Raw genomic sequence first — 23,190 nt, 5'->3', positions numbered from 1 at the left:
TGTGGAAAGTAAGTGCATTTGAGATAAGGGTTCAAATCTTTCTCTTTCTTTCTTTCTTTCTTTCTTTCTTTCTTTCTTTCTCTTTCTTTTACATGAGTGGAAATTTTGTGTTTTCATGTTATTTGAGAAGGGTTGAATGTTTGCTATATTGCAAAGCAATCACACAAATCTAATTAGGGAGAACAGTGCCTTCATCATAACTTTTGAACTGACAGCTTTCTCAGACTTATATAGATAAGTCTCGTATTCCTCCCCTCCATGCCCTAGCTGTACGTCTGTTCCTTATAATGAAGCAGCCCCCAAAATAAATCACAACAAGTGATGCATACGTAAAGCACACATTGTGAGCATACTGAATATTTCTCTATGTGTAGTATCCAACTCACTGCCTCTATTCATTATCTGCTGGAACTGAAATGAGAGCACATTTGAAAAGATGAATGCCATCAGCCTCACAAAAGACATGGAGAGATAGTCCATGTTTCATACTGGGGGGGAAATATACATTTTGCATGGGCAAGATTGTGCAAGAGAACAAACTCCAATATTGCCATTGGCTGCATTAAAACACAGCATCTGCCTGCCTGCCTACCTTAAGTAAAAACCATAATAATTCTGTTCTGAACTATTTCACATTGCTGAGAGGGAAAGGGAACAAATTAATTTACCATCTTGCAGACAACTGTTGCAGTGCAAGAATGCTGCCGGACAACCTCCAAGAATTCCCTTGTTGAAATAGAGGATATGACACTCTTCTCACAGCAGTTTTCCTCCTCTATTCTGTTAAAATGATTTTTTTATTTATACAGAATCATAGCCTGAGCTGCAAAATATTTATAAAAGAAAATTGCAAATTGTTCTGCATTTGCATAGAAGGGATGTGGAGTTTCCTGAAACCTAGGAACAAAGAAAATCCTTGGCAATGTTCCCATTGAAAAATTCATTTCACAATAATCTATGGAAGTCTCCAGTGGTCTGATCTGACATATCTGTGACTTATTATCAGCTACACTTAACACTGTGTGGGTTCAGACTCTGTAGTTAAATCCCATGGAGTTCAAATGGAACTTACTGCTGCTTAAATCTGATCAGGATCACTGCTCCGTACAGGGTGAGATGCCACAGGTCTTCCACTCATTCAACTGATTCTCTCTGCCACTACAAAAACTTTACAGGGACTAAGTGGGTTCGGTCCATTCTGAGCAGCCAGGAAGCAACCCCAAACAGCAATGCCCATTGCTTTGATCCTATTACACTGGCGATGAAGTCATTCAAAGCAAACAGCACAATCTATGCCCATCAATCCCCTAAAAGCCCACCCACCCACTTGGAAACAGGCTGCATGGCAAAGGTAGGATTGTGTCCTCTCAGGGCTCAAACATGCTGGGATGACCTCAATCGTTCCCCATAAAGCATTCTCTAGAAATAAAGGAAGTTGTTAGCTGTAGCAGAACCAGTGGGGAGAGAGAGATGGAGAAGGAGGGGACGAACAGCAGGGCTGGATTGCGTTTTGAAGCAGCTTCTGAAATATATCTTTATATTTTTTTAAAAAAACCTGCCCTCTGCAACATGCAGAGACTACACAATGCAGCAGTGCCTTTTAAAAGTTCGGTGCTGCAAACGGCATTATTTATTTTGTGCACACCCACCCACCGCCACACGAAAAGCCAACCTGTTAGCTTGAAGAGATCCAGCTCTCTTGCCTGCTGTTTTTTCCAAGCCGCCACCATCGCTTCAGTGCAAAAGGTCCATTTAAGAAAACCAAACAAACAGAGCAGTTTTAAAAAAGTGCCTCTAGACAGCCTTTTTTTCACACAGCCTCTGGCAGGTCCTGCCTTGTTTTGTCTGGCTGGCTGGCTGGAGTGTCGCTGGTGGTGAGGCGGAGGAAGCAGGCTGTTCGCGTGGGGAGGGCTGGCCGCTCGCTCTTTCCTCTCTTCTTCCAGCAGGGATGCACTGGCTGCAGAGTGCCGGTGCTCCCTTCCAAGGGACAACCCCTGGATTTGGGCTTAGCAAGCGGTTTGACACAGGGGGCATCCTCTCAAGAGGGCTTAAGGGATATCCCATGTACTTTAAAGCATCCTGGTGCAAGGCTTAAGACTTCCTATAGGCCCTGGTGACTCCAGCGATCAAAGTCACAGGGAATCAAGCAAGCTTCTAATTGCTGGGTCCCACCCTGAATTCTGTTTCTTGGTTACAGTCACACGTGACAGAACGATGGAAAGGAGCTTGTGTGTCAAAACTGGCATTCCACCAGGTCTTGAAGGAGATCCTCTTATCTCCAGACCCGAACCTCCTGTTTAAATGGCTGTGTTAACTGTTGCGCTGTTTCAATGGGATTGTTTTACTGTGCAGTTTCAGTTGCGGACATTTTTTTAAAATGTTATGATGGAATTGTTTTATTGCATGTCTCTATTTTGCAGTTGACTTTATACATGTCAGCTGCTTAGAAGCCATAATGGCAATATACAATAACAAAGAGCAATAATAAAATGTTAATAAGATGAGGGGGAGAGAGACCTTTTTCATCTCTGCACTGTGCTTTACAACAAATATGATGAAAGGCTTCACAGCTCGGAAAGGTAGGCCACACTCAGTTCAGTTTTACAAATGGAGGACTGAGGCTTGGAAAGACTGTCTTGCTCTAGACTGTACTACGAATGTCTATCCTTGATGTGGGCATTCAAGCCCAGACCCCTTAAGATCACACACTCCTTAATCCTAAACAGGATTCCTAGGGAGTCCCCATGAACTCAGCAAGCCTTACTTCTGAGTAAATTTACCCAAAACCACACATGACATTTCCAGATATTATCCACCAGCCTTCAGGGGCAGCAGAAGTTCGAAATCCACAGGGAAATAATTTAAAATGCAATAAAACGCAGCCACAAAATCAATAGGGACTTGGATCATACAACAGCACTCCTCCCTTCTAAAGATGGCATAACTGAGCGCTTCTACTATGGAATAAATCTCACAGAACTCTCTGGTGTTTACATCTCAACAAAGCTGTTTGAGTTCCTATTGTAAAGAGGCATCAACATACCTGCACGAGCCATTTTCTCCAGTTTTGCGCACTCCCGGAGGAAATTGTAGTAGGACTTCATTTCTCCTTCTGTTATCCGGACGGTGGAGAAAGGAGGGTTTTCACACACATGCTTCCTACATCTGTTACACCAAGAAGCCATTGAACAAGCCAGCGCGAAACTGGCTATCAGACACCCGCCCCCTTACCATCCTTCCCTGACAGTCGTCAGCTTTTACTCATGCCAGCTTTCAATCCCTGCAGATGACTTATCCAGCTTAAGTTCATTCAAGGTCGTTTCAACGTGCAGAAATCTCCCCGATGCCATTGGCCAAGGCCTTGATAGGCTTATTGACTGCACTTACTTCCTCTCATTTGTTTTAAATATCAAATCCATGTACTTTCATATTGATGGAAGGGATGGCTGTGTGGGAGTGGCAACCTGGAGTACAGCTCCTTCCTAGCATGGTCTCCTTATCATCCATTGATCGCTATGGCTTGCAGCTAAGTTCAGGATGCACCTATACAAATACCGCTGTGCATCTCAAAAAAGGAGACCATTGACTCTGACCTTGCATCATTTCTACCTGGAACATCTTCTCTCCACCCCGCTCTTGCTTGATGATGCATCATAAAGCTTGTGCTCTTCACCCAAGGACATTACAGCGTTTGTCTTGGCGTTGCATTCTGTTCTGGCCACATACGACAATAAGCCTCCAATAATATGAGGAAGAACACCTGATTCATTTTTGCACCTATACAAAGCAGGCCAGTGTGCCGGAGCCGAAAAACAGGAGGGGGATATGCAGATGAAGAGGTGGGGCTCTGCAAATAGGAGGATGCTTGACTTGTTGGGGTTGCCAAAGGAGAGAGTTTAGTGACCCATCCCTGCCATTCATTCCTGTGGGGAAAAGCTTCCCATCCGCCCTAGACAGATGACGACACTTTTTTTTTTACAGACATGGATCCCCCCAGGTGTGCAGAGAATGCCCATTGAGACCACACACCTGGCATGTTGACAGACCTTTTCCTGGTTATTTAGTGTCAGGAGTGAGCTGGCAGTAAATCACACCATGTAAGTTGGAGTTAACTCTTTATTAGCAAGAGTTAAAAGTCAACTCTTTATTAACTATCTGCACAGACTTGGCAGAGTGTCAGGCCTAATGAGCAAAGCAGCTCATCCCCGGTAGGTCTTGCCCCATGTGTCAGTTCCTGAGGCTAAAAGCCCCCGCCTCCCCATAGCCATCTACGTCCCCTCCTCTCCAGGGTTTTCCCAAGCAACTGGAGACTGTGCCTGCATCAAGACAACCTCTCATCCATCTTTTCCAAGCCTCTTCTGGTTCTGGGAGACCAGGGGGGAGGGGAGCTTGTTGCAGTAGAAGGGGGAGACCCCGTGACTCTTCACCAGTCAGACTCATCTCTGCCTCTTGGCCTCCCTCATCCCACCCCCCTGCTTCAGCCTCTGCCTCTGCTTCTGGACTTCTCTCTGCCACAGACACCCCCCCCCCCCGCTCACTGAGCATTGCTACCCCTGTCCCTGGGCATCTCAGCTGACAAAAGGGTTGTGCCTGTGATGAATCCATCCAGCAAAAGCTGCTGGCATTGACTTTTACTGCACTGTCTTCTGATTTAACACCACATGTCAGGGTCCAAAATAGCATTAGCCTGATTTGCTTAATGAGATTTTGTCACTGTCAAGATGGGCATTTTTCTATTCTATTCTTTTCTTTTTTTGTCATCACCATTAATTATCAGACTGAAGAGCCACTACAGTATATCTGTCAACTTTTCCCTTTTCTTGCGAGGAATCCTATTCAGAATAAGGGAATTTCCCTTTAAAAAAGGAAAACGTTGACAGCTGTGTACTACAGTGATACCACGGGTTACAGACGCTTCAGGTTACAGACACTTCAGGTTACAGACTCCACTAACCCAGAAATAGTACCTTGGGTTAAGAACTTTGCTTCAGGATGAGAACAGAAATTGCGCGGCAGCGGCAGTGGGAGGCCCCATTAGCTAAAGTGGTACCTCAGGTTAAGAACAGTTTCAGGTTAAGAACACACCTCCAGAACGAATTAAGTTCTTAACCCGAGGTACCACTGTACTAGGAGTACTATTGAACTTTGCATCCGATGACATTTTAAGTTCAGTGGCACTTACAGTATGCTTCTTAATACCATCTGATGGAAGAGGAGAGAGTGCTCTTATGCTCCAGTCCTGCTTGCAGGTTCCCACAAGCATCTGGCTGGTCACTGTGAGAACAGGATGCTGGACTAGATGTTCTTACTGCCATGTAAATATGCACAAGTTGTTAAGTTGCAACCCTATTGCACATTATACTTGGGACTCAGCTCCACTGAATTACTTACTTATTTATCTGTCTATCTCTTCCGTTTATATCCTGCCCAGGGCAGCTAACAACATAAAATCTGATGAAGGAAATTCATTCAGACTTGCCATGCATACTATGCCTGCTTAGATTCCACCTTCTACAAAAGGTGCCCTGGCCTCTTTTGCCGCCCTGTTCACGATGCAACTGAACTTTCTGTTAAAGAGTGAAGAATCTGTAGGCAAGCCGTAATGGGATTTGACAACATCTGACAAACCCCCAGGACTGCGATTTTGGTTCATGCAAAACAGAGTGCCATACAAAACGATGCAGAGGAAGGCAGCTATAATGAGCCTTGTAAAACAGAGTCCCACTCAAAACTGCAATTTTACATTACTGTTGCATTGTAAAAAAAGGGGGTGGTGGACCCTTGGCAAAAATTCATCATCTGGCATAAAATATGCTTTTCTTTTCTATGGCCCCAAATGAGAAGCCATGGTAAAGGCAAAGGTAAAGGGACCCCTGACCATTAGGTCCAGTCGTGGCCGACTCTGGGGTTGCGGCGCTCATCTCGCTTTACTGGCCGAGGGAGCCGGCGTACAGCTTCTGGGTCATGTGGCCAGCATGACTAAGCCGCTTCTGGCAAACCAGAGCAGCGCACGGAAACGCCATTTACCTTCCCACCGGAGCGGTACCTATTTATCTACTTGCACTTGACGTGCTTTCGAACTGCTAGGTTGGCAGGAGCAGGGACCGAGCAACGGGAGCTCACCCCATTGCGGGGATTCGAACAGCTTTAGATTATTAGCTGGGAACACAATATACCAAGTCACGCCAACAGCTCACTTATCTCAATATTGACTAAACTGACTGACACAGGAGTCACTCTACATTTTGTCATCTCAAAGTACAAATAATTAAGGTTTGAATTTAGGAGTTTATCTTTTGCAAAAGTTACATTGCACTTCGTAGCTGCCAGTGGTGATGTACTTGATCTCATGCAAGAAGTTCTGGCTTGAAGGAGCACCAAAGCTTATCCTACAAGGAATAATTCTGTAGAACTTGTTTCTTGAAAAGCTTATCTTATTTATCCCCTTTACAATTTATAGCACTTTGGCTGAAAGTGTCTGGAACACAGAGTAAATTATGAAATGGAAGATTGGTAAAAACCTGATCAGTTTTCTCAAGCTTGTTCTCAAGCTCTGTCATTAGTTTGTCTGCTGTGAGCTTGCAATGACAGACAGGGAACGAAGTCATTTTTTCCCTAGCTTTTTTCTCTCTCCACCTTATAACAGATCAATAGGACAGCTCTTATATATAACTCCGGTGCTTTGCTGACAGCTCCTGTGCAGCAACACCAGTATTGATTCCCTTCAGACATGCAAAGCTTCAGTGGCATTAAGAAGTGTAGCAGGTCTCAACTTCAAAAGAGCAGGGGGAAAATATTTACAGTCCTCCTCTGTTGTTATAGGAGGGAGGTTTTTGATTGGCCAGGAGCAGCAGTAAATGGAGCCAGAGTAATCCCATTAAGAGGCTGACTTCAGAGCCAACACGTTGTTAAGTGTATTTTAAGCAACATTAATGTTATGAAATAGGTAGTGAGCTGTCAGCAACAAGCTTAAAGACCTGGATTCTAAGGACAGAAATAGATATTGTAATTTGGAACGGCAGCAAAATGTTGCAGTATGGAGTGTTCAGGGTAGCTGTCAGGCATGCCCTCCATTCTGTTCCCCTCTCCATCCCTCACCCTAAAAGACACACATCATTCCATGATTTACTGAGCAGAGGGGAAACCTACCAAACTGTAGCTTAGAGTTACCTGTGAATCAGAGACTATGGTTTGCCTGTCTCCAAACAAACGATGAGTGGAAACCAGAGTTTGCTCCTAGCTTACAAGCTCAAGGCTTGTTTGGGAGAAACAAACCACACGTGTAACACTAAGTCCGCAATGTGATTGATTAAATGGATATCTAGTTGTTTCCCAATCATGTTTTTCCAGGGGGAGTACTACTTTTTTAACAAAAAAAGTGTTGCATTTGTTGTATTTTAGTGTTTTGTTGGAAGCCGCCCAGAGTGGCTGGGGGGACCCAGCCACATGGGCGGGGTATAAATAATAAATTATTATAATTATAACAACAACAATTTAAGATATTTTTTAAATAAAAAAATCCATACATCTCTGGAATTTGTCGGAAACCAACAATGCAATACCTTAAAATAATTTTAAGTTAATACTAGGAGGCAATACTGGCCGATCAGAGAGAAAAAATATGTCCAGATTTCTATCTCTAGCATCCTTTCCCCATCTTTCTTTGGAAATTAGTTCCTTTACTATGTTCTGCTCAATCAAAATTTGGTATATTTGAAATAGCCACATCCCCCCACCCCACTCAAGTTATTACAGTCCCAGTGGATGTTAATTCAGATTCCATCTTCCCCTCTCTCAGATTTTCAGCCGATAAAGCTTCTTAGTTATTGATACTGAAACCAAGGAAAGGCTTTGAGCCTGCCTTCCATTTGCTAAGCCCTGCTTAGCTTCCTTTCCCCCTTAGGTCAAGAAACAATAATGTCCCCTCCATCCTTCTCACCTCACCCTCTTTAAAACCTCAGCTGAGCTCTGAAATCCTGTGCCAAGAAATGCTGAAACGTGAAGCTTGTATGGCTCATGCAAGCTGGTAATATTTGCATGTTTTTCTTAATTTGCATAAATTGAGCCTACTGATCCTAATAATGGAGAGAGGAGCAGAAAGCTATGTTGAGCTGAAGACCAGGACAACTACTTCACCCCTCTCTGACCATGAGGCCTCTTTTTCCATACTATTAATATACTATTACACCGGCAGAGATGGCCACTGCCTAGTCTAATTCTTAATATCACTTGTTAGCTGCTTCTTATACAAAAAAGATCTCCCAAGTGACTTGCAACATTTCAAAGAGCCTAAGCAAAGGATAAATGAAATTCATGTGCAATGCATAAAAATCCACAATGCTGCCCCCAAACCAATAGCAAAATGCACAGCTAACAATGAACAACATCACTACAGTCCATCAGTAACCAGGGGAAAGGGGTAGGATTTTACCTGGTGCCAAAAAGACGTTGGCAAACACACTAAGCAGCCCTCACTGGACAGTGTGTTCTACAGACAGGGAGCCACAAACTGAAAAGGCCTTCTTCTTTGTCCTCCTCCAAGCCTCCCTCAGAGAAGCCCCCAGATGATGATCTAAGGGTTCAGGTAAGTTATTACTGGGAAAGGTGTTCCAGAAGATGCCTAACTCTGAATCCTTAAGAGCTATAAACAAGCAAGCCATCAAAGCTGAAGACACCCAGGATATTCTGCTCTGCGCCTGTTATCAATTTTTTGCACTTTCACAGTGAAGTTGTGGGGAACATGCAGGCAGCGCTGGCTCCAGATTTTGTGGGGTCCTTGGGCAAGTTGCCGTCGGCGGGCCCCTTTCCTGACTGGGGACACCTGCTTCCCGCTGTCTCCCCCTGCCCAGAAGGAGAGAAGACAAGGCGAGTAAAGGCTGCTGCTCCTTTTTTTCTTGCTCTCACCTCTGCTTGCAGAAGGCAGGTGAACAAGCCAGAACAGCAAGGAAGAGGAGGGAGAGGAAGAGGAGCATGGCAAAGGGGATCTCTGGAAGGGTCAGCAATGGGTATGGTCCTCAGTGCTGACCTCCAACGCCAACCCAGCAAGCGCCCATGCTTCTCCTCTTCTTAGATCTGCCCTGACCCCCGTTCCATTTTGCCTGCAGTACCCCAATGCAGCAAGGCAAAGGAGAGCTTACCCAAGCTGGAAGCTGTTGCCGTGGCTTCTTCCACATTAGCACCAGAGGTCTTGTGCATCCTCTCTCTCTGCCAGCAAAATAGCTGCAGCACGCAGGGGTAGCTGCGAAGGTCTCATCATCGCCCCCAGCAAATGGGAAAATCATGCAGCCCGGTTGTAGTAGGCAGCAGTAGCAGCAGAAGCAGCCCAGATGCGTAGCGTTTCCCTTGGCAACTGCCTGCTCCGCACAACTCACCCTCGGTTCCAAGGAAGGCTTTGTCAGAAGGTTTCAAAAACCCAGATCAGCACTTGGAAAGCCCTGGGCTTGAGCCTTCTGATGCTACAGTAATGCAAGGAGCATCCAAGTGACTTGGTCAGGTAGGAGATTGAATCCTGCGCTATTTGGTTTGACAAATTACACCTGAGAATCAGAGGAATCTCTTCGTACGTATTAATCCCCGTTTCTCTTGCAAGCATGGCTCTAGGACCCTAGATGGGGTTGGAATGAAGCAGTCAGGGAAGGGAAGTGTTTGGGATGGGGGCAAATGGTCTCCCATGGCCTTATAGATGTTGCTGGACTACAAGTCCCAGATTCCCTGACGACTGGCTGATGGGAGTTGGAGTCCAAAAGCATCTGGAGAGCCAGGTGTTCCCCATCCCTGCTGTATTATCTGAGCCCTGAAGAGACGGAAAGCCCTGAAACAGCCTCTCTGGTGAATCCCCCAAGGTTCACATGTATTGAATAAATACCTGCACAATTTAGAGAGGGGGTCAGTTTCCACCACTGTATGGTTCAGACCACAGATGACTCTTTTGCAGTAGCACATCTCTCTGCAGCTATTATTAGAGCAACCACAACAAATGCTCATCGTATTTTGAGCGCAATCATTAGTAGCACCCAGACCTCCAGTTAAGAGCAATTTAATCATGAAGGTGTCCAAAAGAACAAGACACTGGTGGAACCTTGCTGTTATTTTTTCCTCCCCGTCCTTGAAATCTCCTTGACTCCTTCCTATTAAAACCTCGACAGCAGCACTCCTGCGTGGTCTTCCTGCCTCTAGGAAGGCACAGAGAGGCACTGCGACTAATTATCATAACGAGGACAAAACAAATGAAGCACTTAAGCTGTTCTTACTTCTTGTAGGATTACCACTTATTTTCTCTCCCCCTGCCTTTTTCTTTCATTTTTTGGTCTTTGTTACTGACTCGGCCCCTGTGCTTTTAAAACAGCAAATGCCCAAATCAAGTGAGCGAAGATTTTCCTGTGATTTCCTCTGCATGCTGTGAAAAGGTTCGCCAGGTTGATTTCTACAGAGCAGGCTGCCGGTTGAAGGCAGGTGTGGGGGCCTGTTAAAAGGGGGAAGTGGTACCCAGCTCCCACTTCTGCAACAAGTAACCTTGTCTCCTGAGAAATAAGCATGGATTGGATGGGTGATGACTCAGCATCCACTGCTGTGGTGAGTCACTGCTCCTGGGTGACTTAACTGGCTTAACTGAGATCATTGTTTACTCTTCAGCACCAGCTTTAATTCGGTGCTGCTCTTGGAGCCGACAGTATAGTGCCCCGACTAAGGGCTAAAAGAGGAAAGCACAGATGCATAGAACAATATGCAAGCTGACCTGAGCACATCCGCCTGTGCACAAATGCAGCACAATTCATAAAATGCTTAGGCTCACGTTGATAATGTAAAGCACAGCTGCTAATCGAGGAAAGGCGGAAAGGCGTGACAGGGTGCAACTTGGCTTGAACTCTGTTTGCTGTGCTGTCTGGGACACAGCAAGGAACAACAGTGCTGTATGAAACAAGACTATGAAGGATCGCAAACAAAGCCAGTTTTCAGGCACAGTCTGCAGCTTTCAAGCAACAAACGTAACATAGAAAGAGAATTGAAGAGTTGTTTATAGTGCTGTCACTGCTGTGCGAACACATGAACAACAAAGCTTATGACGTAAGAAATTTGGTAGACCTTGTTTTTGTTTTTGCTTCATCAAGCTAACAAAGCTATCACTCAAGAAGCTGCAAACACACACACATTTTTCTGCCCTGAGATGAACCCAGAAAAAAGAATCCGTGCAGAATCCAAGGTTTTCAGCATCATGCACTGAAAAAGCCAGCTGTGATGGGCACCTATTGGCTAACGTCTGTAAAGTCATTAACTTGACTCCTCCCCACCCAGCTATCAGTCTTCCAACTATTTTTGTGAATATTTTAGCAAGATTTATGCACAAAGTATAAATACAAAAAAATATTCTACATGCTGTATCCAGAGCTAGCCCTGCTTGGAGCCAACCCACTGAAATGAATGCTCACTGGAAGGACAGATCGTGAAGCTGAGGCTCCAATACTTTGGCCACCTCAATGAGAAGAGAAGACTCCCTGGAAAAGACCCTGATGTTGGGAAAGATTGAGGGCACAAGGAGAAGGGGACGACAGAGGACCAGATGGTTGGACAATGTTCTCAAAGCATGAGTTTGACCAAACTGCAGGAGGCAGTGGAAGACAGGAGTGCCTGGCGTGCTCTGGTCCATGGGGTCACGAAGAGTCGGACACGACTAAACAGCAGCAACAACAACAACAACTTTGGTACGTTTACTGACAAACTTGCCCATCCCCACTTAATGGCCACAAATGGAGATTCTTGTTCCAGCCCATCTCTTCTCACTGCAAAGTCTTGGAAAGACCAGCATTAATAAAAAGAAACCAAGGACACAAGCTGAAGTGCAACCATCCAAGGGCAAATGAATGTAGAAAACAGCACCAGGCATTAATTGCAAGCGATGCTGTTATTTTGCTCTTCCCATTTATGCAAAAAGGAGCCGCCTTGGCTTTTCCTTAATAATAGCTTCACTCCCACCCATTCATCAAAGAGATATATAAATAAAAAGGGGGTGATTAACACTAATAAATGAAGTGAGCAATTTCTCCTGAATGCTGGCAAGGAGGAAAAAAACCCTTGATATTTTTAACAATGCTATATGCGTACTGAGAAGGAGTAAAGTTGTTCACAGATGTTCCTCCATGCTCTAGATGCCTAGAGTGTGATCCTTGCTTGCCTGCCAGGTTTGTCATTTTGCCTGTTGCTTGGAGTTGTACGCCTTGCAAAATCCTCCACCTAGGAAGAGTTATGGCCACTGTCGTTTGTTGTTAAGGATTGCTGGGAGTTATAACTCTGTGCAGTGTAAACTGCGGTGCCCAGAATTCTTTGAGGGAAATAATTAGCAGTGATTGCAGGCGGTTTGGGTACCTGCCAACTCCATCGCTCTATGATATGTGCTTTGAATGTGCTTTGAAAGTATGGGGTATGCATAGCTTGAGTGGAGGGTTGTGGAAGGGGAGGAAGGCTAATGTTCTCCTTTTGTAGCCATTGGTCTATTCAAAATACTCATCTGATTTTCTTCCTACCACAGGGGTACGGCAGTCCTCCAGGTCTCTCAATTTGGGCCTTGATATTTCCCAGTCAGGCCACACCTTCTTATGAGACCACACCTCTCACTAGCTTTGGTTCACACCATTCTTGAGTGGGTATATATATATAAAACCTTACTGTGTCTTAGAATTCTGATAACGACTCTTGTTTTCCTAGATGGAGGAAAGAGAAGAGTGCGTAGACACTACCCTACTGTACCAAGGTAAAATTTCCATTCCTTGCTCTGGCCACTTCTGACTCTGGCCATGCCCAGTGTTAAGTTGTAGGTGAACATATCAGACGATACAGCGATTCTTCAAACAGCTCTTGTTTATTCACACACCAGAACAGAACTGAACTGAAGGGTTCAGCCAGCCTGCTTATATAGAGCTCCACTACAACGCAACAGTAACAATTTCCTGTAACTATCCAATCAATGAACGTCACTTTCAATTCCTTATTTGCATAAGTGGACCTGAGTGAAAACTATCTACAGTGTCCCCCTGCTGGCCCAGGGTGAGAACTTCAGTACATAACACCCAGCACTGGCATGTGGCCCCCAGAAGCCTGCTAAGAAGGCAATGTGGCCCCTGAGCTAAAAAATATCCCCTGCTGCCCTGAAAGGTAAAAAGATGTAGATCTCAAAAAGTGTACAGTGGTACCTTGGTTTACAACCATAATCCGTTCCAGAGATCTGTTTGTAAACCAAAACAGGTTGTAACCCAAGGCGCGCTTTCGCCAATGGGGGCTCCAAAAAAAATTTGTTCGTAATCCAAAAAAAATGGGTTGTAATACCAAAAAAGGTTGCAAACCACGACATGCACTTCCAGGTTTGAAGTGTTTGTAATCCAAAACCTATGCAAATCAAGGTACCATCATATGTAGATCCACCCTTACTTTTGATCTATTCTCAGAGCTAAGAGTTTTATGATGCCATTGTAGTTATTGTTTGTTTTCCTACTACCTTTGTCTCATTACAAAACAGGAATTATCCTGTGACAAAGACTTGAGAACATTGCATATCAATGTTCAGAACTTTCCCACGTTTGGCAGAAGGCAGATCTAAACACAGGAAAAAACCCGCTGTAAATAAGTCAGAAATTAGATCGTTTTAACAAAAGGGGGGAAATCTCCATGGAAAATCGTCTTTTAAAGTGTCCTGCTCTCTATCATCATCTGGTGTTGCATGCTTATTTGTTGTTGTTGTTTAGTCGTTTAGTCATGTCCGACTCTTCGTGACCCCATGGACCAGAGCACGCCAGGCACTTCTGTCTTCCACTGCCTCCCGCAGTTTGGTCAAACTCATGCTGGTGGCTTCGAGAACACTATCCAACCATCTCGTCCTCTGTCGTCCCCTTCTCCTTGTGCCCTCCATCTTTCCCAACATCAGGGTCTTTTCCAGGGAGTCTTATAGCATATTCAAATCACTGTTTCTTTACTAACATAGCTGAGTCCAGTCGCTTTTCGAACTCTAGTTTTCAGTGCAAAGGTGGGTGGAATTGGTTGTAAAGTCACAGAGCCGTAAACCTGAGCAGCCAAAGTACACCATCCTCCTACTCAGAAAAGAAAACATCCTGTGACAATGAGTTCCACAGATTAATTGAGAGCAGAAGAACTGCTTTCTTGGAGCAGAGCAGGTCAAGAATGCTTCTAGGTGAATTGCTAAACATTCATCATGTTTGCAGAGAGATTAGACAATGCTGGTTATTTAAATGAACGTTCTAACATTCTCCAGGAAGAGTACACACTTAGAATTACTTAACACAGATCACTTATGCCTTCACTGAGTATGTACCACACAGGACAGGAATGAAGCCGCTCCATCTCTGATCTGATGGCCATCACAGTTTTGTGGATTAATTGGTTTCAAGCAATTATGGAATTGCTGGGAGGGGGAAGCAGGGACTGCAACACACCTTATGAAATATGCTCTTGTAAAATAGTGCTTGCTGCTGCACTGAAATTGCCTTTCAAACACATCACATCAGCCACCATAAAAGGTACTCTTTTTCCTGACCTCTAATAAGCTGGTGCTGATTCAGCTATAACATGATTCATGGCTGACTGTGTCATTTGGGCTGGAGTATATCGCTAGGATATACTATTTAAAACACAGGCGACTGGTCCAGACAAAGAAAAAATAAATAAGGAGACTTTACAAAATAGGTCCCTTCCAATTTTGCATAAGATGTGTACCTTTTCACATTTCATTTTGCACAACCTGTAAACCAGTCTTCTCCAATAGCCGTACTGCCTGTGGCTGATGAAAGATGTAGTGTAAGATACCCATTGGGCATCAAGTTGGGGAAGTCTATTGAAAAACAAACAAACAAAAAAGTAGAGACATCACCTTGCCAACAAAGGTCCGTATAGTTAAAGCCATGGTTTTCCCAGTAGTGATGTATGGAAGTGAGAGCTGGACCATCAAGAAGGCTGATCGCCGAAGAATTGATGCTTTTGAATTATGGTGCTGGAGGAGACTCTTGAGAGTCCCATGGACTGCAAGAAGATCAAACGTATCCATTCTTAAGGAAATCAGCCCTGAGTGCTCACTGGAAGGACAGATCGTGAAGTTGAGGCTCCAATACTTTGGCCACCTCATGAGAAGAGAAGATTCCCTGGAAAAGACCCTGATGTTGGGAAAGATGGAGGGCACAAGGAGAAGGGGACGACAGAGGACGAGATGGTTGGACAGTGTTCTCGAAGCTACAAACATGAGTCTGACCAAACTGCGGGAGGCAGTGGAAGACAGGGGTGCCTGGCGTGTTCTGGTCCATGGGGTCACGAAGAGTCGGACACGACTAAACGACTAAACAACAACAACAACATTGAAAAACACCAGTGTGCACTATCCAATGATTTAAGTTGTGATGGGTGCGAGAATGGGCTATTCCATGCCTACTGCCCCACGCAAAGTGTTCACGCTAGGGCAATAACTGATGCGTGTTTTTAAAAATCACAAAAATAAACTGTTGATTTTATAGATAAGTGCAGGCAGTTGCAAACCCCATGCATTTACAAGCCTAAGGAAGAAGCTTATAATTAAAGTCGCAGGAAAATATGTATTCCTATGACCCACGTGGGGGGGGGGAGGATAACAAAAGCTGCCTGGATTCAAAATGTGGATCAAAACTCATTCTCCAGCAACAGAGACCACAGTAGCAGAGTTTAAACTCACAAAAGCCAAGCAACAGTAGAGAGTTGGGAATAGAGGTTGTTAGACCCTTTTATCCCGTTTAGTCCACTTGCAAACAGCACTCCTCTCTTTCTATTATTATTATTATTATTATTATTATTATTATTATTATTATTATTATTTGCATATACCTCTGAGTAAACACTGTATAAAAGTCAGTGGTGAGGATTGCTGGATAATTTGAGGCTATATTAATTGTTGTCTGGAACCACTATTTCGATTTTGCTTGTACAGTAGCTTGTATTAGAAAAGCAGTGCCTCAGCAGTGCAAATGGGCCCAGCCTTTTCACTGTCTAAAAAGATAAAGGGACCCCTGACCATTAGGTCCAGTCGTGGCCGACTCTGGGGTTGCGGCGCTCATCTCGCTTTATTGGCCGAGGGAGCCGACATACAGCATCCGGGTCATGTGGCCAGCATGACTAAGCCACTTCTGGCGAACCAGAGCAGCGCACGGAAACACCGTTTACCTTCCCGCTGGAGCGGTACCTATTTATCTACTTGCACTTTGACGTGCTTTCGAACTGCTAGGTTGGCAGGAGCAGGGACCGAGCAACGGGAGCTCACCTCGTCGCGGGGATTCGAACCGCTGACCTTCTGATAATAATAATACTTTAGTGGCTGATAGATAATAATGTGGGATAGGTTGTGTGGGAAAGGCAGACTGCATCTCACATCGGCTACTGTGTGCTCATATATTGCTTGTGGGCTTTCCATCGGCATCTGATTAGCTAATTCCCCCAGAGAATCCTGGGAACTGTAGTTTGTTAAGGGCGTTATTGCCTTTATCTGTGAGGGGCAATCTGTAGTTTCCACAATTCTTTTTTTGGGAGGAAGCTATGTGCTTTAAAGTCATGGTGTGTGTTACGTACTGAGGTTCTCACCCTGGGCCAGCAGGGGGACACTGTAGATAGTTTTCACTCAGGTCCACATATGCAAATAAGGGATTGAAAGTGAAGTTCAGTGATTGGATAGTTACAGAAAGTTGTTACAGTTGTGTTGTAGTGGAGCTCTATTTAAGCAGGCTGGCTGAACCCTTCAGTTCAGTTCTGTTCTGGCCTGTGAATAAACAAGAGCTGTTTGAAGAATTGCTGTGTCGTCTGATATGTTCACCCACAACTTAACATCTGTCTGCTCTGGCAACTATTTCCTGGCTTAATTCCTCAGAGATCTGCTGTGGCCAAGAGACTGAAAAGCAGAGTGGAACACCTGATGACTGTGATAAAGCTGTGCAAGCTTTTGCCCTTCCTTGTGTATTTTGAATATATTATAGCCTGCTTTAGTTGAGATTCCTGCATTGCAGGGGGTTGGACTAGATGACCCTTGCGGGCCCTTCATACTCTATGATTCTATAATCCATACATTTCATGTCTTTTCTTGAGAGATGCTGCTGTCTGATGTGTTTTCCCTCAAGCTACCTTTCATCTGATCTGGAAACATAATAGTGATGCTGAGGGTTGCACATTTTAGGCATCAGTTTTGTGTGTGCAGACAATAGCTTCATTGCACTGGAGTTTGGGGGGTTGCAGGCATGGGGAAACAAATCAGGTAATGGGCAGCTTCCAACAAAGATTAAAAATACATTAAAATGTCACACATTAAAAACTTCCCTGAACAGGGCTGCCTTAAGATGTCTTCTGAATGTCAGGTAGTTGTTTATCGCTTTGACATCTGATGGGAGGGCGTTCCACAGGGTGGGCGCCACTACCAAGAAGGCCCTCTGCCTGGTTCCCTGTAGCTTTGCTTCTCGCAATGAGGGAACCGCCAGAAGGCCCTCGGCGCTGGACCTCAGCATCCGGGCAGAACGATGGGGGTGGAGACGCTCCTTCAGGTATACTGGGCCGAGGCCATTTAGGGCTTTAAAGGTCAACACCAGCACGTTGAATTGTGCTCGGAAGCATACTGGGAGCCAATGTAGGTCTTTCAAGACCGGTGTTATGTGGTCTTGGCGGCCGCCCCCAGTCACCAGTCTAGCTGCCACATTCTGGATTAGTTGTAGTTTCTGGGTCACCTTCAAAGGTAGCCCCACATAGAGTACATTGCAGTAGTCCAAGTGGGAGATAACTAGAGCATGCACCACTCTGGCGAGACAGTCCCCGGGCAGGTAGGGTCTCAGCCTGCGTACCAGGTGGAGCTGGTAGACAGCTGCCCTGGATACAGAATTGACCTGTACCTCCATGGAGAGCTGTGAGTCCAAAATGACTCCCAGGCTGCGCACCTGGTCCTTCAGGGGCACAGTTACCCCATTCAGGATCAGGGAGTCCTCCACACCTGCCCACCCCCTGTCCCCCAAGAACAGTACTTCTGTCTTGTCATGATTCAACCTCAATCCATTAGCCGCCATCCATCCTCCAACTGCCTCCAGGCACTCACACAGGACCTTCACCGCCTTCGCTGGTTCTGATTTGAAAGAGAGGTAGAGCTGGGTATCGTCTGCATATTAATGGGCACCCAGTCCAAACTCCCTGATGATCTCTCCCAGCGGCTTCATGTAGATGTTAAAAAGCATGGGGGAGAGGACGGAACCCTGAGGCACCCCACAAGTGAGGGCCCAGGGGTCTGAACACTCATCCCCACCACCACTTTCTGTACACGGCCCAGGAGGAAGGAGCGGAACCACTGTATAACAGTGCCTCCAGCTCCCAGCCCCTCTAGACGGTCCAGAAGGATGTTATGGTCGATTGTATCAAAGGCTGCTGAGAGATCCAGCAGAACTAGGAAACAGCTCTCACCTTTGTCCTTAGCCCACTGGAGATCATCAACCAGTGCAACCAAGGCAGTTTCAGTCCCATGATGAGGCCTGAATCCCGATTGGAAGGGATCCAAATGGTCCGCATCCTCCAGGCGTGCCTGGAGTTGTTCAGCAACCACCCGCTCAATCACCTTGCCCAAGAATGGAAGATTTGAGACTGGGTGATAGTTGGCCATACTGGCTGGGTCTAAAGATGTTTTTTTAAGAAGTGGTTTAATGACCGCCTCTTTCAGCAGGTCTGGGAAGGCTCCCTCACAGAGGGAAGCATTCACCACCCTGCAGAGCCCATCACCCAGCCTTTCCTGGCTCGCTTTTATTAGCCTAAAGTTAAGCCACTTTCGAAAGCCAATTAAGTTAGTCAATAAATTAGCCATTTGCAGATGATTTTCTTTCATTCTTTAGCCAGCTGATAGCTCCTGTTTAAAGGAATTCTGTAATGCAACCAGCAGTCCATGAATTGCTTTCATCTTCTGTGCCCACTTTTTGATTTTTAAAAGCCAATGAAAGAGACATGCCAAACGACATCCAGATGTGGTGAAATGTAAGCTGTCCATAGCAAATCATCTGGAAACAAGAGAATAAAACCCACAGCATATACAGATCACATGTAAGGCATGTCTAGGACAGAGTGGGCAAAGTTCAAAGACAAATTTACTACATACAACCCTTTAAATGGAACTGGGAGCTATTAAAATTGCTTCCATGGTGATTCTAGCTTAGTTTTGTTTTTTTTAAAGAGCTAAGCAACCTAATTTAACATAATTAGGCCAAGCTTTAACTGCAGGCAGTGCATTAAATAGAGGTGCCTGAATGTGCCACAGGTCCCAGGTTAACAGTGGTGCTGACATGGTTTGCAAAGACATGGAAAGGAATCACCACACAAATAACCTCTTGCTGCTCATGGAGGAGGCTAACAAAAGCCGCAACAGCCTGGCTGAACAAGTTTGGAGTGCTGCCCAAACTTTGACATCACCCCCATTCTCAAATTTCTATTCCTCCCTTTGCATCTGTAATGTAAATGCAGTTATGACGTATGCATATAATCAAAATTCACATTTCTCAAATAACCCCACCTCTCAAGGCACACATGTGACTACCTCCACTAAAAAATATCACTCAAGGCTGCAGTTATCTAGTGATTACTACATTATATGTATGTGAACTCCCACTGCCAGTGTATCCCTTGTGGCTCAAGGATGAACACCACTGTATCTGAAAGACAGGTTGGCCATGCATTTGCAGATAACTATCTGTGCTTCAAACACTGCAAGGTCCTCTATAATCTATTCCATCTTGTTTAGGAAGGAGTCTAGTTCTGCTGAAACTGGTGGGTCTCAAACACACACACAAGTACTGGAGTGAGGAGAGAGGAGGTATACCCCACTGACTTTCCCAAATAGCATTCCCATTAGGACTTCTTGAGTGCTTATGGCAGGACCGGCTACTACTACCCCCGCTGCAGGTACAAAATAATTATAAAAGAAAATTGCTATGTCCTCAAAGGAAAATGAAAGGATCTTCCCAAGAGAGTTCAAAACCAAATAAGGTTCTTGAGACTTGCCCTATAAAGGAAGCTAGATGTGGGTTTTGGAGTTAAGATAAAATGGACAGGGAGAGAATCTGTGGAGATGTCCCTTTGTTTAACTGCTTCCAACCAATTGGTTCAATAAATGACTGATTAGGTCTGCGGGATGACTCCTATTTGTATCCCTCTCTTTGAATGCTACAGGATGGAGATGTAAATTGGTGGACCCTGCACTTCTGCAACAACCAGCCCTTTGACATTATTGCCATCCAAGAGCATTGGTTACTAGAGGTTAATTTTATTTCTGTCCAGGATGAGCTCCCGATCCCATGCAATTTTATACAGTAGTTCTGTGCTTAGTGATTGTGTGTGTGGGTATTAAATGTATTAATGTTCCCATTTTTAAAAGTATTTGGTTTATTTTAGATCTTGTATGAAATTCATTTTTATTCATTTTAATTGCAATTTTATCCTACCTTTCCCCTCAAGGAACTCAAGGTCCTCTATCACTACAATTCATCCACACACAACAAAAACCCATGAGAGGTTAGGCTGAGAGGCAGAGGACAGGCATGGTATAATGTACATATGTTTTGGATGTACTTTCTTTTGCAAACTGCTTTGAATACCAATTTGTAGAAATACATAAATAAAAAAGTAATAATCATCATTTTTGGATAAACAGCCTCATGTAAAATAAGTACTGCTTGGACACCCACCCACTCCACAAATGGCTTTGTGTGGATAGACCCTTTAATTTTTCATTTAATAAGATTGCCCTTTATTTCTTGAGTGCCCTGTACAAACAGAACTACTACCAATCAGTGCCTTTGCTTTCTAGCAGAAATCATCACCATCAGCTACTAGTAAAAAGACTAATTAGACTGTGGATCTCTGGGCAGGGCCTGCTTTTCTTTTTAGTCATTTGCACAAGCCCTAACAACATTGAGGACTTTGCAAACAAAGAGGCAAATCAATGAAAGGGGTAGAAATATCCCTGCTCAGAGCAAGGCTGGCATCAGAGGGTTGGCACTGCTGAGAACCCACCAAGATTCAAAGGTTCAACTCCACTGCTTAACCCTGGAGTCTCCTGGCACCATTGCTGCCTGCTCACATTCCCTCTCCAAGTAAATGAGCAGTGAAAGGAACATGGAGGAAGAGCAGCAGCTTTCAACATCCATTGCCTCTCCCTCAGGGAGGTGGTCCAAAAGGAGAAGCAACTGAATTGACAGCTACAGCCAAGGTGAGGAAGAGGAGGAAGAGGAGGAGGGTCCCATGGAAAGCAACTTTTTTATTTAAATTGATATTGCATTTATATTTCATCCTTTCTCCAAGAAGCTCAAGGCGGAGTATATGGCCCTTTCCACACTATCCTCAGAGCATCCCTGTGAGGTAGGTTAAACTGAGAGGTGGGCCAAGGTCACCTTCCAGTCGAGTGAGGACTTGAACCCTGGTCTCTCAGGTCCTACTCTGACACACCACACCTGCCTCTTGCCTACAGATGGGTAACCAGCGCTAGATACAAAAGCTGGTTTTTCTTCTATATGACATGGGCATGCCATACAACACACTGCATCTTCTAATCCGAAATGGGCTCTTGTGGGTGGAAAACCTCTTCCTTTGCATTCTTTTGTCAAATGTGCCAAGCATGGCGTCATGGCTCCCTTTCCAATGAGCCGACGGCATTACTGAGCTGTAGAAGATGATGTGCATGTGGTAACCTCATTCAGGGGGAAAAGGAGGGAGCAGGAAAATTATCCATCTAGAATTCAAGGCTGGGGCTACCCTCCGGCTTCCTTATTCCAGAACCGCTGAAGCGGCACAGATGGCTGGGAGAGAGGGAGCACCTGCGCTTCGCTTCTGAACGTTTCAACCGGTTGCAGTTTTTCAGCTTGACAAGACGACGCTTGCGGACGTGCTGCATTTAACAGCCATCCCCCTCCTGCTCCCAAATGGCTTCGCCTTCTAGAATTCATCTGCAATAATTATTCATGCATGTGCAACCTTTGCACACATTCTGCAAATTTAGCTCAGTAGGACGAAGCCACATTTAGCACGAAAGGTAACCTCCAGAACCTTTAGTTACAAACCAAAACCACACAGATCACACCAGGCTCGCTTAAGTGCATCAGTTGCAACAATTAGCCAATTTAAGCCCAACCTTAAAAGTATCCTGCTAATTGGCAAAAGGCACCGACCATATTTGATAGCTCAAGGCACAGAAGATGCACGAGGAGGCACCACCCCGCCTTCCCTCTGGGCAATGCACAGATGTACCAGGATGCCACACTCGCACCCTCCCCAGGTGTAACACTGACACACCAACGCTTCCTAGCCTTTGTGAGTGAGCAGCATGGCACCATCGCAGCCCTGCAGGGAGGAGATCCCAACACATCCACAGAAATAAGAATAATAATGGGGAGATCGAAGAAAAATGCAGGTAGAGAGAGAGAAAGAGATGCTTTCCTTACCCACATGGGTGATGACCGTAGCCAGCCGCTGGCTCAGCTCCTGATGCGACATCTCTTCTTCTTTGAGCCAAAAAAGCATCTCCCACCGAAAGGACCACACAGCATCCAAGAGAGGGAGAGAGGAGGAAAGCGCCTACCCACACCCCACACCGCCCCCAAGATGTAGCAGGAGCGGCAGGCGGCTCAGCCACAGACACGGCGCCTGTGCCACTCCCACTGCGCGCAGGATCCTTCCCGGCTGCCGCCGCCGCCGGGCTTCGTAGGTCTTACACCGGCTTCGGCATTGGCCGGCGCTGGGCACATCCTGAGCGCGCTGGCCCGCCCCTCGCCAGGTCCTCCCCAAAGCGCACAGGCGCCGGGGGCCTCAACCTTCTGCCCCCCAAATCTTCTTGGCACACTGAACCCTGGTGCCACTCAGCCGGCTGCCCGGCGCCACCTTTCCTGGATTACAAAATCCCTAGTAGGAGTGATGATAATAAGAATAAGAGAGCTGTTCCAAGGGGACCCTAAGGCTGCAAGACTGGGAAGAACAGGCAGCAGCGGGCTTGCACAAGGAGATCTTTTGGACCCAGGGCCCCGGAACGCGTTTCCCCCGCTTCCCTTTTCTTAGGCAGAGGCATCAAGCGTCTCCCTCGCGCGCCCCCACCCCGTCTCCCTTCCTCCGCCTCCCAGCTCCACCTTTGCTATTAAAGGGATGGATGTGGGTTAGGCACTCAAGGCTGATGGC

The 23,190-nt window shown here is 45.5% G+C and overlaps 1 protein-coding gene across 10 annotated transcripts in view; it reads right to left on the bottom strand.

The window, feature by feature from the left end:
- MCF2L2 (MCF.2 cell line derived transforming sequence-like 2) overlaps nucleotides 1-22,703 on the bottom strand; it is a 212,803-nt gene extending 190,100 nt beyond the window's left edge. For 4 of the 10 annotated variants that reach the window (XM_081007785.1, XM_081007794.1, XM_081007795.1 and 1 more), the window contains exon 1: nucleotides 22,464-22,703. In XM_081007785.1, coding sequence (XP_080863911.1) covers nucleotides 22,464-22,542 — 79 coding nt within the window. In that variant the 5' untranslated portion in view covers nucleotides 22,543-22,703. Of the gene's footprint in view, nucleotides 1-1,672; nucleotides 1,825-8,431; nucleotides 8,534-9,137; nucleotides 9,294-22,463 lie in introns of those variants that run through there. The other 6 variants (XM_081007791.1, XM_081007786.1, XM_081007787.1 and 3 more) reach the window with 4 other exon arrangements.
- Nucleotides 22,704-23,190: the final 487 nt, after the last annotated feature.

Source organism: Podarcis pityusensis, assembly GCF_964106645.2.
Source record: "Podarcis pityusensis genome assembly, chromosome: 5".
Taxonomy (NCBI): domain Eukaryota; kingdom Metazoa; phylum Chordata; class Lepidosauria; order Squamata; family Lacertidae; genus Podarcis; species Podarcis pityusensis.
The sequence above is the reverse complement of the archived record's forward strand: the minus strand, read 5'-3'. Positions and strand labels throughout refer to the sequence as shown.